This window comes from Anarhichas minor, unplaced genomic scaffold, assembly GCF_050575085.1.
Source record: "Anarhichas minor isolate MPS153535 unplaced genomic scaffold, ASM5057508v1 ptg000074l, whole genome shotgun sequence".
Taxonomy (NCBI): domain Eukaryota; kingdom Metazoa; phylum Chordata; class Actinopteri; order Perciformes; family Anarhichadidae; genus Anarhichas; species Anarhichas minor.
This window is the reverse complement of record NW_027466520.1, coordinates 1,164,717-1,183,405: the sequence shown is the minus strand read 5'-3', so window position 1 is coordinate 1,183,405 and position 18,689 is coordinate 1,164,717. Positions and strand designations below refer to the sequence as shown.

General features: G+C 46.0%; 1 protein-coding gene across 2 annotated transcripts; it reads left to right on the top strand.

The window, feature by feature from the left end:
* Positions 1–395: 395 nt before the first annotated feature.
* On the top strand, positions 396–18,689 carry LOC142937444 (cadherin-20-like). 2 transcript variants are annotated; one of them, XM_076080376.1, is made up of 11 exons: positions 396–611; positions 3,871–4,165; positions 4,480–4,599; positions 6,928–7,095; positions 8,244–8,431; positions 8,675–8,928; positions 13,660–13,796; positions 15,357–15,478; positions 15,970–16,087; positions 16,723–16,974; positions 18,175–18,689. In XM_076080376.1, the coding sequence occupies exons 1-11, from the start codon at positions 396–398 to the stop codon at positions 18,687–18,689; spliced, it is 2,385 nt and encodes a 794-aa protein (XP_075936491.1). The 2 variants fall into 2 exon arrangements, with proteins under 2 accessions (XP_075936491.1, XP_075936492.1); XM_076080377.1 differs by lacking the exon at positions 4,480–4,599 and having other exon boundaries at positions 534–611.

The following is an 18,689-nucleotide window of genomic DNA, read 5'->3' as shown; positions in this document are numbered from 1 at the left end:
GCAGCACGATGCGAGTGTTATACCTACCGTCCCATTCTTCACCTTCTTCGATACATGTCCTTCCTCTCCTCCACCTGGCCTCATCGGGAGCCCCGTCATTCCGCTGCGATGAGGCTCATTATGAACTCAACAAAAACTCAGTAGTAGAGGGCTAATCTGGAGGCAGGAGAAAAGACTGAACACGTCTTCATCTGCAGGCATCCCACAGAGCAACACACACCGGGGCTCGGTACGCCACAAAAGAACGACAGCGTCCAAAAGGACATAAATATGAGACTAATCTGTCTTCTTCTTTTCTCTTCCAGGACGGCGACAGTAGCCGGAAGAAAAGAAAGAACCAGGAAACAACTGCTCGTGAAGAAAGAGGATTTTCAAATACGACTCTGTGCTCAACAATGGGAGGCCGGAATCCTCCAGCAGTTGCCAGCGCCTTGCTCCCCGTGGCCCTCTGCATCTTGACCCTCCTGCCCCACGGCCTTGTGGGTGAGCCAGCGGAGGAGGGGAACGCTGGTAGCTCAGCGCCGCTCCAGAGGGTGAAGAGGGGCTGGGTGTGGAACCAGTTCTTTGTCCTGGAGGAGTACACCGGACTGGAACCGCTTTATATCGGAAAGGTCAGTGTTGCCTACATGCTGTACGGTCAGAACGAGCACTCAGAGGTTTAACCTGGAGGAATGCAAAGGGAGCCGGGGGGGGGCATCTTTTGTGCATGACCTTTCCACTTGGTGTACGTAGTTATTTTTTAAAGAGATCTCAACCACGGCAAACTATCAGATCTGCAGGGGAGCTCGGCAGCCTGCAGGTCATCTGCTGCTTGTACAGAGCGGAGCTGCAAAAGAGAAGATCATGAGTGGGCTGAGGGGGAACTTCAGCCACAACACACACACACACACGCACGCACGCACGCACACACACACGCACACACACACACACACGCGAAAAATCCCAACGTAATCCCAGGATGCACTGCGTCCATGAAACAGCCTCTCCTCTGTCCACTTTGAACCGGAGCCAGACAGCAGCGATCGAGTTAATTGACTCGAACCGAGGCTTCACTCAGTCGTTCCTCCTCCGTCTGCAACGCGACCGACATGCTCTGAAAGGAGAGGACGAGGGAGACTCGCAGAGGAGCACTTTGATCGCTCAGTCGCTAAAGTGAATTGAACATTTGATCAATAGTTGTAAGGCCAGTCATCATCGAGGGAGACAACAGTCCTGCAAACTGCCGTGAAAATTGCCATTACGTCACTTCAAACAAGACAAAGTGGTCCTGTGTGTACAGTGTTTGAGCCAGAGAGCGACCCCATTGACACCATAAATATCCTTCCATTTAATATATATGTCACTTTCTTCAGTAGTGGAAAACTGACTGACATTTATTCACAAAACTATTAATAATAAAGCGAGTAATTTGGTCCCGTTTTCAAACTATTAATGATACTCTCTTCACAAAGATGCTTCTTAAAAGACAGATTCCAGACCTTTGGTTGAATTTGCGATTGCCTCAGAATTCCTCGTCGACTTTTAAAATCCTGCTTCAAACATGCCTAATTAGTCTTCTGGAATAACTTCCCCTCCACCGCTTGGAAATACTTGGGGGGGTCGGATTCCTAAAAGTCATGCTCTCGGACCAGATAGAAGAGTAACAAGTCCTGAGAGAGTATCGCGTGATCCGCTAACAGTCGCTTTCCCATCTAGACTTTCTTCTTCTCAGATTCTTGTTTTTTTTAATCCACTCACCCTAATTTTTCCAATCTGAATGAAATAAGTGATTTCGACAAGCCGGGGATGCTTCCCAGTGAGCCACTCAAGGCAGGGATCACAAAGCAGGGGGGGGGGGGATGTCGGAGGTATTGGGCTCTCTGGCGGAGACGGAGCGGGTAATTGATAGCCCGAGTGTCAAACTCTTTTCATAGGTTTGAGTGTAAAGGAAGGATCAGTGCAGGAGAAGGAAAAGGCACCGGCGCGAGATATATCACCACGAGACACGAAGGGCTGAAGCCCACAATGGGGGTTGTTGATTAAAAATATATATTCTCCAGGCCCCGAGCGCGGCACTTTTCTTTCCAGGAGAGAGTGCAGGTGGGCACGTTGTCCGAGAGAGATAAGAAGAGCTGAAGCATCTGGCTGCTTCCAGAAGGGGAGGGGGGGGGGGGATGGGTAATGTGAAGATTGCTGCTGAACTATCGGCAGCAATAACAACAACAACAACATCATCATCAAGTGCTGTAGCTGCAAACTTTTAGCAGTTCCTTAACCTCGCGCTTGGTCATTTCACTTAGTGGCCCCCAGACAGCGGGGGAAAGGCCAAGCAGCTTGAGAAAGAGTGATTTCAGAGTCAGCGGGGGGGGGCGGGCGCTCAGTGCCGTGTGGTCGCCTGTTGATTATATACCAGATAAGACATCAATGGGGGCATTTAATTCCGCTCTGCCAGCGTGATGGCAGTAAGTACTCGTCGTATGCAGAGACCCTTAAAGCACAAAGTGAGGAGTGATTGCACATCAACAGGCTGGCGTTTACACTTTCAGGCCACAAAAGACCTCTGATTGCTCTGCAGGGCATGTGGCAACAAACAGGCTGTGAGCTGTGATTAGATGGCTCCTTACAGCCACAGTATTAATGCACGCACACGCACACGCACACACACACACACACACACACACACCACTATGTTGACTTAGATTGTTTTGTACTTTTGTGTAATCAAGCACAATAAACATTAATTGAAAAGGATTTTAACTTTGAAATAGAAAATCTGGGTTGTAGCTTATTGAATGAATAGAAATGTCTCACGTTTTAGACCTGTGGCACATTTTCGTCGTTGTGTTGGCTCTGAACTCCAGCAGAAATAACTGCTATGCTGTAAACCTGTTTACTACAAAACTACTTTCACATACAACTAAACTGCATTCATGGTTTTTTTGGAACCAGAAGTGACAAGAGAGGATGGATCCAAGTGGAAACAAATGCTGAATACAACTTTGTAGGCGACAGAAAATGTTGCAATTAACTTTCATGAAGTGAAAACTCGATGTGAAAGTGTTAAAGACACAGACAACTCTCAGACCGGACAACGCTGTGGTAGCAACCTGTCAATCACCGTGTAGCCCCGCCCTAAAGCATCCCCTGCTTTATGGTCTGTTTGACTCTAAATGGACCATAATGTACTAAATGAACATCATGCTGTATTGAAGAAGACTTGAAACTAGAGATTGAGACCATAAACTCATGTTTACAATGTTTACTAATAAATATAAAAAGTTGTCATGAATACTAATTATTTCCATTGAGTAACTCGTCACGTAGCTTTCCAATGTCTTCAAATTTCTTATTTTTTCTGACCAACTCTCCAAAAGATATTCGAATACAATGATATAAAACAGATAAGAGCAGCGTTCTCGCTCTGAAGCAGCTGCAACCAAAGATTGATTTGCATTATTGTTGATAAGTATCATAATTGTAGATTCTGTAGTGTAGACACTTGGTATAATGCTCCTGTATAGCAACCAACGTCACTGACACATTTTTAGTTGGATTCAGATCATGTCATTGATTTGGACACAAGAACTTTCCACTGGTTGTCTCGTCTCTATTGTTGTGGATCACTGGGCTGCTGCATTGTTCTAAAATTAGGGGATGTGACCCAATTAAATGTCCTCAAAATGCTGCTGCTGTCCTAATACTTCTGGAGTGAACCATGTGTGTTATATTCCCCAACTTGTGATCACTGTTACATTCATGCGTTGTTGATGCAGTCGTGATTTAAACATTTTTAGCTACTTACAAAACCCTCGAGCCGTCTCTAAAACAGATATTTTCCTTGAGGATATGCTTTGTGGAATAAAACGTTTTTCTGGGCTGACATCGCCACAGCTCCACTCAGATATGGATAAAGGCGACGGCTCCATTAAGTACATCCTGACGGGCGAGGGCGCGGGCACCACCTTCACCATCGACGACGGCACGGGGGACATCCACGCCATCCAGAGGCTGGACCGTGAGGTGAAAGCCCAGTACGCCCTTCGCGCCCAGGCCCGCAACCGCCTGACGGACCGGCCTCTGGAGCCCGAGTCGCAGTTCATCGTGAAGATCCAGGACATCAACGACAACGAGCCCAGGTTTCTGGACGGGCCCTACGAGGCGTCTGTGCCCGAAATGTCCAAAATAGGTGAGCAGGCGTGGGGGAGGGATAAAGAGGAGGCAGAAACTGCACTGCCTGTGCATGTCTGCGGTGTTTGTTTGTTTTAAAAGGGAGTGGCTGCAGCCGTCGGTGAACAACACCAAAGTACATAACAGCCCTGCAGAGTTATTGTTTGTTCTATCAGGCTCCAATCTGCTTCATTCACTATTCATAAACCAACATTTTGTGGTTGCTTTGAAGTAGCTGATGGAAAAAAATACTCCACCCATATTATTTCTTTTGATTCACATGTTGATAATGGCCTCTCTTTTTTTTTTTCCTCGTCTTCATCTACAACCCAGGAACATCTGTGATCCAGCTGACCGCTACCGACGCCGACGACCCCACGTACGGCAACAGCGCTCGCGTGGTCTACAGCATCGTGGAGGGCCAGCCTTACTTCTCAGTGGACGCCAAGACCGGTACGACCTCTCAATCTGTAACCGCGCTGTCCGTGCCTTTCGATGCATTACATGTGGACGCTGATTGATGTCACTATTCACCTGCCACTTTACGAGCTCCACATGAACTACCACCACCACTGACGGTTAACACTCTGCACAGCTACTGCTAATTCACAACCTCGTTTCTAACACCGTCATTGCCACCACGGTCTGATTTTAGCAGTCCACACTTTGACGCCCCTTGTGTATTTTACCGGCTCTGAATGTGGGAAGCTCAGCGTGGCTCCCGTTGTTGCTACGAGACAAGCCAACACTCGTCTGAAACACGGCAACTAGCAATAACTCAAACTCCTGGCACTCGACATAAAAATAAAAACAATTTGTGTGCTAAACTTCTTTGATGAAAATGAGGACAGAATGAGACAGACGGGCCCTCGTAGTGAAGTGATTCAAGAAACTGCTCAGAGGTTTAATCCCCTGAAAATAGATCTATAGATTAGTGCATCTATAGATTAGTGCATCCAATTTCTTTGTTTACTTAAAGGCCAAGCTAACTGTTCCTTCCTGCTTTCTGTCTCTATGCTAAGCTAAGCACCCAATCTTGTCTCTAGCTTCATGTTTAATGTACAAACAGGAGGAAAGTGAATAAGTGCATCCATGAAAAAAATATATGAGGTAACGGAATAACTGAAAAACAAAAGTTTGTTATCCCAAGAAATGACAAGAGATGATATCCAAAAATGATAAAAAGATAAATAATTTATGGCTGGTTTAGTTGATTTGAAGCTCAGATGATTGAAAGTTGTGTAATTGTGATACTCAGAGGTTGGAAGCAGATATAGGTTTCTAAAACCTGTGGAGCTAACATTAGCAGAGTACGCTAGCACTTTCGTAAGCACTATGCTACGCTAGCAAGCCGCTGTCGGCGTTTTTAACGTGTTTTGGCTAACGAAGCAGTTTCACATCCCGGATATATCCTTTAAATGCATATTGTAGCTTGTAAAAAAATAAAGCAAGATGTAAATAAAGAATATAAAACATGTAAATAATAAGCTAAAACTTCTCACGCTGTAATATCTAGCTGCAAAACTGCAGCACATGGTAACAGCGTTCATAACTCAAACTAGCGCTACCATGAATACATTAAGATTCTTCAGAGCAGGGAGCCACGGTCTTATTTAACCACAGCTGCCTCATTTCGTTTGTCAGCACAGAAATCGGTTGCCAATCCTCTCAGGCTGCGCTGCCCATCAGCAGCCGGTCAGACCGCTGCTGCTGCTGCTGTAGGTTCATCCATCACTGAAACACAAGTGGCTCTACAGCCATCAATCAGCCTGTAAAGCACCCAGGCTTTTATTGGTGCGAACACAATGCAGGACTTAACCACATACTGCTCAAAACCCACACAAGCGCTCCTTTCCTTACTCCTCAGCAGAAAGAAACATCACTTGACCTTAGTTGGATTCTGCTGCATCGTGCAAAACTGTCTGTGTATCAATGCGTTGGGGGGGAAAAATACAAAATACAGAGAAAACTGCAAAACACGTCTTTGAAGGTTAAGCACCAAGTTAAGGCAGGTTACGTTCACTGCAACAGTCTGGTTAGTGTGCAAAGTCTACAGATTGTATGCGTTTGAATTTCACAAATCCACTCGTGTCCAACTATTATTGAGTCTTGAAGCTGCTCTTCTTCCGTTTTTTTGTCAGTTTCAGTTCAAGCCAAGGTTTGGATTTACTCATTTTGAGTGAAAGCATGCATCTCTCTCAGGTACATATGCACACGTGTGTATATAATAATGGTTTCACCTGCAGAAATGCTGCTATTTGAGCCAGGAATCTCAAATATTTAATCCCAAACACAAGATAATTGCCCTATTAACTCCTGATGTGGTTGTTAATGTCGAACAAAGTTTGGTTGGACAAAAGTGGCTAAATAAATATTCAGGAAATCTCACACTAAAGGAACTAAAGGTGCAAAACATTAGTTAATGCAACTAAAATCATACAAGCATGGGTTGAATGAGATGGTTCTCTCATACTTAAGTCCTGTTGTAACCACATTGCCTGGTACAGCTTTAAACGAAGCAACCCATGTGATTAAAATCATGATTTGTAAAGTAGAATAGAGCGACTAGTTTGATTATAGAATCACTCATGCAGCCTCTTGTCCGGTCCGTTGAGAGCACTGACATTCCAGGACGCCATCGCTCGGACACATGACCCTAATCTGTGTCACCAGCTCCCTGTTGCTGACCTTTAATTCACCTCATGTGTCTTTGTTTGCCCCTTCTTACCCCCCCCCCCTCTCTCTCTCTCTCTCTCTCTCTCTCTCTCTCTGTCTCCTCAGGCGTGGTCCGTGTGTCCCTGGCAGACATGGACAGGGAGACCAGAGAAAACTACACTGTGGTCATTCAGGCCAAGGACATGGGCGGCCAGCTGGGGGGGCTCGCCGGTACCACCACTGTCAACATCACGCTCGGCGACGTCAACGACAACCCGCCCATGTTTGACCAGAGTAAGAGACCGCACAACAGTTCCTCCTCACCGCACTGCTGTCTTATTCTCTTCTTCTCTTTATTTTCCCTTTGTTCACTTTGCTCATGAGCGAACACACTTGGGCCTGCTTACAGAGACTCGCATGCCCTAATAAGGCATGCATGGTCAGAGCGGCTATGTCAACAAAGCACAGAGATGCTTGGTATACAACACACACAGAGGGAGCGCTACTTCCTGAATGAATGTTTAATAGAGCACCTTAAAAAGGACTAACCAAATATCAGTTTATAGTCTCAAAAGCTCTCAAATAACACTACAGTTCACTTTCATTATAAAAGCAACACGCCGTTACTGATGCTGGACTCGTTTGATTTGCCAGCTGCACATGTCTGCTTGTGTGTCAATAGAACATGGAAACTGCAGCATGTGGAAGCCATGTGTTCCAACGCTCGTATCACACAAACGCCACGAGTTTACCGTTTTGTATGGATGAGTATCAGTCCCCTAAACCCCACATCTATCCCCCTCATTTCTCTGGAGCATCCGAGCCGTTAGCCCGTCTGCCCCCTTCTATCTCTGTCCACTTGGAGCCACCAGTCCCTGGCCATTTACCCCCTGGCCTCCTCCCTCCCACCGCTCAGCCACCAGTCGCCCCATGCTGTCTCTTTGATTATCCCCATTTCAGCTCCTCTCATTACCGTCCTCCTGAGGTCAGGAAGGTTGTCTGGTTGTCCGCGGTCATCTCTTCCTGGCCGACGGGTGGCTCCACACCGAGACAAAGAAAACACCCACCGCCCACTTCCATCACTGGTCCCCCTGACCAATTAGTGCCATCACTTCGATGAAACTTTGATCGGTTGTGAAGAGCTTCAGGGATTCCCCTCTGTCGAGCTCAATGTGCAGGCATTTCACTTTGGACTGCAGGGAGCGCCACAAATTGGGCAGCTGTCACCTCTTCTTTGAGGTTAAACGGTAGATGAAATTGAAGCCGACCCACGAGACGGTATATAACCCAATTGTGAGGCGTTTATGAAGCCATTTATTTTAAGCTGTCTGAGATGTGGTTTTTTTGAGAGGAAAGAGCGGCGGTGAAAGGTGATGGAAGAGGGTTTGGCTCCCTCTAGAGGATAGAAAAGGGACGATCACCCTGTTTGTTTATTTCCTCAGGGTTGTATCAGATGAGCATCCCAGAGGCGGCTCCTGTGGGCTCAGTGGTGGGGCGCATCTGGGCGAAGGACAGGGACATCGGGGTCAACGCTCAGATGGAGTACAGCATCATCGATGGAGACGGAAGGGACACATTTGGCATCAGCACCGACCCCACCAACCTCTTCGGCATCATCACAGTGAAAAGGGTACAACGATGAACCGATAAAGAATATATAAAACTATTTATAGCTGTGTTACAAGTCACATATAAGAGATAAGATCCTGTATTATTTGTTCATTCATCTCTCTTTATTGTATGTTTAACTCTTAGAACTTAGGATTTATTATCTGCCAACTTGTGTTAAAAACTTCAGCAAAAGTGCAGCAAAACTTCAGTGACCATGACAGGTTTCGTCTGTATAACGGTTTTATTCGTGTCCCCGCTCCAGCCGCTGAACTTTGAGAGCAAGCCCAGTTATACTCTGAAGGTGGAGGGCGCCAACACCCACCTGGACGCGGCCTACCGCCACCGCGGGCCCTTCAAGGACGTCACCATCGTGCACGTGAGCGTGGAGGACGTGGACGAGCCCCCGCTCTTTGACATGCCGGCGTACTACGTGGAGCTGTCAGAGGACGCCGAGATCGGCACCATGGTGAAGGCGGTGTCAGCGAGGGACCCCGACGCTGCCAACAACACTGTGAGGTGAGGAAGACGTGGCGACAACACCGTCTGGGCTTCAGGGCGTTTTCACAGCTTCATGCCTCGTTTTCAAAATGCTTGTGTGGGTCTGCAGTTTACAGTCCAAACAAGCCATTAAATACACAGAAATGAACCTCAACAGCCCAAATCATGTCAGGTGAGGAGATGTTTAAATCATGTAAATTATACTGTTGTGTTCAATAGGAAAATGTAGCTCTCAACCACGGGGTTCTTTTTGCATGTTAAGCTCCAAAAATCTAATTTTTTTCGGAACATTTTCAGTTATTTTGGCACCATAAAAACCATAACTGCTGTATGTCGTGTTATTTTCTAAAAGCAATTTTTTTAAAAAGCATCTCAAACATATTTGACTGACTGGTGGTGGGTTCAGGTTACAGCTGAAATCTCAGATATAGGAGTTGGCTGCCTGACAATGTTGCACTCGCGAGCTAATGCACCTGTAGAAAGTTAAACCAAAGTGACAAACAAAATAAATATGAAGAGTGTTGATCTGCTGTCATTAAATGTCAGTATGATAATAATAATAGCAGAATATGCATCATCAATATTCAGATACAATGACAATATCAAAACGAAAAAGTCAGGTAGATTGGAGCATTTTAACTACCGAACTTTAAGAGTGCATTCCTGTTTTTCTCCCAATGCATGCTGGGACACGAGTTCTGGGACACCTCCTCTGCCACGAGTTGGCAGAGGAGGTTTTTCTGACTCTGTTGATGTAATGCAACCTGATGACCAGCAGGGGGCAGCATCACGACATGAGTCCTCTTAGGAGGAGACGGCTGCAGACATGACTGAGGCCTTCATCAACACGTGTGTTTGAGAGCTCCAGAGTGTGGACGGCCGATACAGACGGAGGACAAACGTCATAATGTTAATAACACAGATTCAAGAGACTCGAGAGGCTTTCACTTCTCTCAATTATCCGAGAGTATGTTTTGTGGTTCTAACAGAACAGATGCCGCGTGGTGGGTTTACTGTCCAGACTGCACCTCTTATAAACTAATTAGACCTAAAGCCTGTGATTAAGCTATTAATCATGTGAAGGAATCAATGACTGCGGCAGTAAACGAGTGTTTCACATGGCACAGGCTGCACACCGTCCCAGCTGTCCACTCCACGGCCTCCATTAGGGCTAAAAGTAGCGCAGGGGATGTGGATGAAGAGGACACAGTGGCTGCTCATGTGTGTTTGCTGCTAAGCTCTGTCTGCATAGACACTCTGCATCATTTCCATCTTCCTGACTTGTAAAATGTCACAAAACTGTAATTCGCACAGTGAAAAGCAAACCATTGCATTATGGGTTTTTCATGTGCATATGGAAACTTGATTTTGTTTTGTTCCATTGCAGGGATCTTTAAAGATAAAACACCTGGATGTTCTACTCCTAAAGATTCCCCGTGGAGTTTTAGACCAGTAGCACTATGAGAGGGTTGTACATGCAACGCAATACACACTCCTGCCTATGATTTCACACTATTCCATGATCAACAGGTGGTGGTAACGCGTCAAAATGTGCTAAAAATGCATCAGCAAAGTCAGGGAGGAAGAAGGCTGCAAGATAGTAGACCTGAATGCAAACAATGCTGGATTTTAAACACTTAAGGCAAAGGTTTCAAGAGGAAAGAAATGCCTTTTTTGCCGCCTTAACATAGATACTTTACTCACATTTGCATGTCACAGCAGCAGTGCGCAAATTAAGTATGCCCTTTACGCATGTGCATGCATACCAACTGGATGTTATAAGTTAAGAAGATGTATTGCAATGCGCCAGAAGTCACAGAAAATGTAACTGTGGGTCCACTTAGCATGTCCAGTAAGACCTCAGCAGCCTCCCAGTCCACATGGTGTCCACTCTGGGACAAAGTGGGGGATGCACTAGCATCTCTTATACAGTCTCGCTGCTCTGATGACAACTACAATAACAGACAACCCTCTCATTCCTGAAGAGAGCGGATGGGATGAGAGCCACTGCTGCAGCTGAATCCCGTATTCTGGCGGTGAATCCGTGAAGAGAGATTTATTTTAACAAAAAGACAAAACAAAAAAAAAAAGCCAGTTTGTGAGGAGAGTTCCAGCACAAGTAGCAGAGCTGAGGAATCAGTTGAGAATGACAGTGAAGAGATGAGACGCTGCAGCAGCAACATCAGATGACAGATAACAAGCAGCAGGTGACCTTCAGTCTCAGTCTGTCTCATTTCCATTTTACATATTTCCCTCCTTTACAGACTGCAGCATGACTGGCAGATATATCTGAACACACACACCTGCTATTTGACTGACACACACACACACACACACACACACACACACCTGCCCTTCCTCGTGGCTGTGGAGGAGTGATATTAATAGAGATCCTTCAGGGAGATCTTTGCAAGCCGTGGATGTGCCAGTCATGACTGATCCCTGTTGGCACATGGACACACACACACACACACACACACACACACACTAAAGTCAGTCATTTATTAAACAATAATGGGTTTTTTTCGTTGTTTCTTTGACGTGTCAACATTCTGTATGTACACATTTCACCACAGAGCTCTGATGTCCAAACCAAACCAATTAAATCCACTTCTATTGACAGGCTTTGCAGCCTGTGCATACAACCGATTATCCTTTTTAAAATAAGCAACAGCCTCTCGCTAGAATTAACCAGAAAAGAGACCAAACTCAAAACAAACAACTGGACACCGCGGCGGGTGCAATGAGCAAAATGAAGGGACATGAATTAAAACAGCCTCCACTTCTCATAGAACCAACAGCAGAAGAAAACATCACCAAAAGCAACAACACAGAGACACAATAGAAACTACACAGCAGCTGCAGCCAGCCACACACACACACACACACACACACACACACACACACACACACACACCAAGTGTGTTGTTGCACTCACCTGTCCCTCTGTGTGAGGCCTTTACGCCTGAAGTCCTCAATCTGCTTCAGGTTCAGCTTCTCTACTCGTCCATTCCCAATGCAACAGTCCACTCGGGCTCTCTGGTCCCGGTGTGACCAGTCCACTCGGTCTCTCTGGTCCCGGTGTGACCAGTCCACTCGGTCTCTCTGGTCCCGGTGTGACCAGTCCACTCGGCCACTGTGGTCCCAGTATAACCGGTGCACTCGGTCTCTCTCTGCAGTCACATCAGGGATTACTGTCACAGCAGAAAGGCCTCACACACACACACACACATCACTGTAGATTTAATCCACCTTTAGCATATCAGCATTTAGCATGTTAGCCACAGTTAGCTAGAAGGCAAAGACATGAGGCAGCTTTGGCAAAACAAGGAGTGCAGGTAAAAAGGGCTGGTTTTAAACTGCAGAGCTGATTAGGGGAAGTGGAAACAGGTGTTGCAGGTGTGGAGGGGTGACGTCAGGTGACCGGGACGGACAAGAGAGTCTGAGGGCCTCTAGTGGACGGTTGGAGGATGGCAGATCGTCGGGGTGAGAGGAGAGAAAGGCTGGAGAACAACCGAATTACTTTTATTACAAAAGGATTTGGATGAGTCATCCCGGATTTGCTGAGTGATGGTTTTTATTAGACATGTTTTTTTTTATCAATAGGTTAAGTGCATAATGAATGTATAACTCTGAAGAAGAAGAAGAAGAAGAAGAAGAAGAAGAAGAAGAAGAAGAAGAAGAAGAAGAAGAAGGAGGACAAACATCTATTGCATCTCATTTTTTTCTAAATTTACAAAAAAATCAGAAAATGAAAAGATAAAATGCTTCACATTATTGACATTTTTTTGTAGTTAATGACATGAAAGAAGTGGAAGTAGCCACCGTGACGTTACCGCCTTTGGTTTGTGGACTACATCTTTGAAGCCTGGATGCCGCCATGTTTGTTTTCTGGGCCGCCCCTTTAGTTTCCCTTTTTTTGTAACCAGAAGTGACAGAAGTACAATGCTGAATACATTTTCAAGCAAACAAAATGTCACAAATAACTTTCATGAAGTGAAAACACACCGAAAGGGTTAGACCTGTCAATCACCGTGTAGCCCCGCCCTAAAGCATCCCCTGCTTTATGGTCTGTTTGACTCTAAATGGACCATAATGCACTAAATGAACATCATGCTGTATTGAAGAAGACTTGAAACTAGAGATTGAGACCATAAACTCATGTTTACAATGTTTACTGAGGTAATAAATCAAGAGAGAAGTAGAGTCATTTTCTCATAGACTTCTATACAACCAGAGGAGTCGCCCCCTGCTGGTCATTAGAGAGAATGCAGCTTTAAGAGCTTTTAAAGGGAAGCAGCTACAAGTGTATTTAGTCAGGATGGTTTTCTGTTTTTTTAGGACGTGCTCTGCATGCTCCTCTTCTCCGTGTGTGTGTGTGTGTGTGTGTGTGTGTGTGTTTGTGTGTTGAATGTTGCTCTCAGAAGAGTGTTTTGGAAACGGGGCCGGCGGTGGCAGAAGATGAGCCAAGTGTGCAGGTCTGTGTATCCCCGGCGTCAGTTTGGCAGAGGAGCCAGCAGATACTGTGATTATCTGGAGCCCGTTCTTCTTCTTGTGCCTTCAGACGTTGCAGCCTTATCGCACTGATACACACATGGTGCACATGCTGGATTGTGTGTGTGTGTGTGTGTGTGTGTGTGTGTGTGTGTGTGTGCTCACCCCCCTTCAGATAGGATTACAAGCTCCCAAAAAAACAACACAAATGTGCACAGATACATATGGACGCTTGTCATTTTCTGTCGTGGGCAGGTATTCCATCGAGAGGTCCAGCGACCCCGAGAAGTTCTTCTACATCGAAATCACCTCCGGGTCGCTGATGACGGTGCGCTCGCTGGACCGAGAGCAGGTCGGCTGGCACAACATCACCGTCCTCGCCATGGAGATGAGTACGTCACACACACACACACACACACACACACACACACACACACACAGGCTTTCTCGTGCAAAATCTCCACCTCATGTCTGTTTTATTATTGAGTCCTGAACCATGTTTGTCTTTATTTCATGCCACTGAATTTTCGTTCAACAAATAAAGTGACATAAAACGCAGGAGATTAATGTAGAACCAAAGCTCAGCATAAACAGACGGGTGAACTTTCCACAGAACCAGTGATTTTGGGAAAAACAAACTCCTGCAGAGTTACGTAACGTGGAGCAGATCTGCACACAGCTGGTGGCACCGAAAGTGACCTTCCCCCTCCTCCCTGTGCTTTGTTTGTCTCTTCGTCCCTATGTTTGGTTGACACATGCTAATTGAATTAATGACTAATTAAATAACTTTTCGCATGGCGGCTAATTAAAGATGTGACGGAGACGGAGAGGGCACAGGTAGGAGAGACAGCAGGAGCAACATTACATGAATCAAAAGTTACTCTGTTCTCTTCAATGTCTTTTACTTGTTCAGCTTTCTCTGTTCTTATGTATTAGCTTTGAGCTTCACTTAGTTTTAAACTTTACTTACACAACAAATAAGTCAATGTTGAACACGAACGGCGGTCTCCTGGGTGAAAGTCCTGTGTTTGTTTGACACGTTTCCCACGAAAGGAGAGCGCATGTTAGTTCGTACGGGAATGACGTGGGTCAGACTGTACGCTGTGTTTGCACAACGTACGAGAAGAAACCTCGTTATTATGATATCCAAATCTAAGAATTATGAGGAAACTATCTGGTAATCATGAAATATACATTATGTAAAGCTACAGTTGTGATTTTATGTAAACTGTGATGATATTAAGAGAATTAATTTATAATTCTACAAAGAAAATTGTTGTATAATGTGACTAATGTCTTTTTTAATGAGCAAAAAGGCATTGCATTGTGACGTAAAGCCATAATATTATGAGGATTAAGTCATAATTTTATAATACTCTTCTCTCATCCTCACGTTCTTGCTGGAAGTTGAAAGCAATATTCACATTTTACTGAAGCTGCTTCTTACTGTACTTTTGACTCAGATAGATTTCCACACCACTGATTTCACTTCACTCCAGTTAAAACGTCAGCGAAGTTACAGCACCTTCACTTGAGCCGGACCTTTAAGTGCTTCTCTCTGACCCTCAAACACACACACACACATACACACACACACACACACACACACACACACACACACACACGCGCGCTTCGACCTCTAGAGCCAAAGTCACGCCATTGATTGATCGATCATGTGATGAAACCTGAGAAAGTAGTTACTGCCCACTAATTGCGCTCCTATTGCCTATTACACAGCTCGTTAAGATATGCAAATTGCCGATTGGTAACGGAGAATAATAGATTTGTAATCTGAGGCCTGATGCGCCGCAGGCTCGCTGCAAATGAGGGCAAGATTAAAGTGAGCGCAGCAGGATCCTCAAAGACTCATTCATCCGAGTGTGCGTCAATGCATCCTGCAGCTTTCTGACCAGTGTTGTGCATCTCCTGCATGTGTGTGTGTGTTCCTGCAGATAACCCCACACAGATCTCCAGCGTGCCGGTGGCTGTGAGGGTCCTCGATGTGAACGATAATCCGCCCTCGCTGACGCACTACTTGGAGGCTTACGTGTGTGAGAACGCCAAAGCAGGACAGGTGTGAACCGATCGGATACGACAACATGAGACGTCGCAGCGTCAACATGATGCAGATGATAAGTGGTGGAAAAGAAAGAGTATTCGCTCAAGATACAAAGTTTGAGGCTCGTGTTTTGGCGCTTTATGCTTGTAGTCCACCAGAGTCCAGAGGAAAAAAACACATGTTACTCCATTACATCTATTTGCTTCTAGATTTTAAATACAAACAGTGGTGGAAAAAGTCCAATTATCAAGTAAAAGCACTGGAGTACTCCATTTCAAGTAAAAGTATTGCATTTAAAAAGTATTCTTCTTAGTATTAGCAGTACCAAAAGTCAGAGTACGTATTATGCAGAATTGGCCATTTCAGAATTATAATATTACAATTATTGATGCATCACTTTAATGTTGAGAGGTGTTAATATATTGTAAACATACAGAAGCTCGTGTTATCTGAATCAGGGCCTTTCCTCCTCTGGGGTCTAACGCCGTCTGTCTTTTGTAACCCAGCTGATCCAGACGGTGACGGCGGTGGATCCAGACGAGCCGCTCGGTGGACAACACTTCTACTACCGTTTGGCTCCAGAGGCCGCCAACAACCCCAACTTCACCCTGAGAGACAACCAAGGTAGACGTCCAGGCCAAGTGGTTCCAGTCACAAGTTGGAGGACTTGCAACTTAACCTGGACTTACTGCCAGTAACTCGTGACTTCACTTGGACGTGTCCCTTATTTTCCTGAATCATGACACTTGTTTTAACAAGTTTATTTACATAAATAATGCTTTTAATATTTTAAAAAGCATTTCATCTGGTGAAGAGTCATTACTTGTTTAGGAATTGAAAACTCAAAGTCTAGGATTTAGGACTTGACTCTGGACTTGCCTGTCTTGACTTGGGACTTGTGAGTCTTGGCTTGAGATATGACTCGGGACTTGTCAGTCTCGAATAAGGACTTGACCGGATATTTGTCAGTCTTGACCAGAGACTTGATAGTCTAGGCTTTGGATTTAAGACTGGACTTGTTAGTCTTGACGTGGAACTTGAATTAAAATATTATACAGGATTCCAGCAGACAGACAGTCTGCTCAGCGCTGGTAATAATAATAATAATAATGTCTTAAATAATAAGCGATGACTAACTGGTGTTAAATTGCTGCTTAAAGCCCCTTCGTCTTCAGAGCTGTATGACTCTTCATCACCCCTGACCCCCGTGACTCTGTACTGTCCGTCCATGAACTCAACCCTCTCCGTGTCTTCTCCAGACAACACGGCGTGGATCCTGACGCGGCGAGGAGGCTGGTCTCAGCAGGACCAGACCGTCTTCTACCTGCCCATCTTCATCTCCGACGGCGAGCCGCCGGTCCAGACCAGCACCAGCACGCTGACCATCCGCGTGTGCAGCTGCGACCACGAGGGCAACGTCATGTCGTGCAACGCCGAGGCGTACAGCCTGCCCGCCAGCCTCAGCCGAGGGGCACTCATCGCCATCCTGGCCTGCATCTTCGTCCTGCTGGGTGAGTTGTGACCGGCTGCTGTGAGGATGTGCAGAGAGGAGCCGGTGCTCTTCTGTCCAATAACGATAACGCTGCAAATAAACACATACATAAAGCATAAATAACCACCACTTAATGGCACGTTTGATGTGTTATGATCCAACAAATACAACATTTTAAAATCAGAATCATTGTGTGTATTCAACATGACGAGCTCTCGCTTGAAGTGAGCGAGGATGTGTTTTAACTGAATGCGTTGCTGCGTCCCGGTGGAGCCGAGTGAGTCGACCAGCTGAGCCCTCCGGCTCACATTTACAGGTCTGCAGGGGGAGATAACGCGGGTCCATGTCGGCCTCCTGGGGAGAAGACGGTGTGAAGCTGGAGGGCGGCTGGTGCTAATGAACGCTAGACGTTTGGCAGGATGCAAGAAAAAAAAACAGAAAGTGGTATTTAATCCTGCCCACTGGGGGGATGCCTGAGCCGGCTGCTTCTTCTGCTCCCGTGGTATCTCCTTTTACAAATGGAGAGTTTAAAGAAGGGAAACTCTTTTCCATCTCCTTCTGATGCGGTTAACGTATTCTTCTTCATGGTTGATTGCTCTCGAGGACGTTTCAGAATACTCAGAAGAAGCACAGCCGAAAGGTCGGGCTGTAAAACAAAGAGCTTCCCTCGCCGCTCAGTCCGTCCTTTCACATTCTGCTGCACAAGTTTTTAAATACAATCTGACCGGGAAAATGTTTTCTAGCTGGAAATTCTAGTTAACTGCACGACATCTTTCTGGATTATTGTGCCGTCACGCTTGGCATGTAATGAGGCATTAGCACAAAAAGAGAGAAGGCGTTAAACTTCATTTATACACACAACGCTCTTCTCCGGTAAGGTTCCCTGGAGGTTTACTTGTGGAATAATGGAAATAGGAAAACGTCTCATTCCCGTATCTTATCTTTCCAGAACATAAATGTGAACATTGGATGAATTCAGTTTTTTTTCTGAAATGTTATGTTTAAATATGCAAATGAGGCATTATCTAATGGAGACATCTACAGAAACGAATAGACAGAGTAGTCAAATAACAACCTGGATGTGTATTTTGGATGTTTTCTTTCTACTAGTCTACGAGAAAACGTCAATTTCAAAACAATTGTTTTGCAATTAGCTAAGAATTCATCAAATTGAAAGAACCGATTAAACTAACTGTTTGTAATCTCTTCCTCTAACCAGTGATGATTCTGCTCATGCTCTCCCTGCGCACTCATCGCAAGAAGCCCTACCTGTGCGACGAGGAGGAGAACGTCCACGAGAACATCGTGCGCTACGACGACGAGGGCGGCGGCGAGGAGGACACCGAGGCCTTCGACATCGGCGCCATGTGGAACCCGCGGGAGGCGCACCACCACCTGGGCAAGATGAGGCAGGACATGCTGCCGGAGATCGAGAGCCTGTCGCGATACGTCCCGCAGGCGTGCGTCGTGGGCGGCGGGGACAGCAACGTCCACGGGTACGTGCTGGCGAAGCTCCTGGACGCCGACGTGGACTCGTGCGCCCCGCCTTACGACTCCCTGCAGACCTACGCCTACGAGGGGGAAGGCTCGGTCGCCGAGTCGCTCAGCTCGCTCCAGTCGGGGACGTCCAACACGGACCACGAGTACGACTATCTCAACGACTGGGGGCCTCGCTTTAAAAAACTAGCGGAGATGTACGGCGTGCTGGAGACAAACGCTCCCCCGATGTGGTAG

Bases quoted from the DNA above. Each gene is read 5' to 3' on its own strand.
- LOC142937444 (XM_076080376.1), top strand. From the start codon at position 396: ATGGGAGGCCGGAATCCTCCAGCAGTTGCCAGCGCCTTGCTCCCCGTG. The intron at 8,929-13,659 runs GTGAGGAAGACG...TGTCGTGGGCAG, and splicing joins GCTGCCAACAACACTGTGAG to GTATTCCATCGAGAGGTCCA. The intron at 16,975-18,174 runs GTGAGTTGTGAC...TCCTCTAACCAG, and splicing joins CTGCATCTTCGTCCTGCTGG to TGATGATTCTGCTCATGCTC.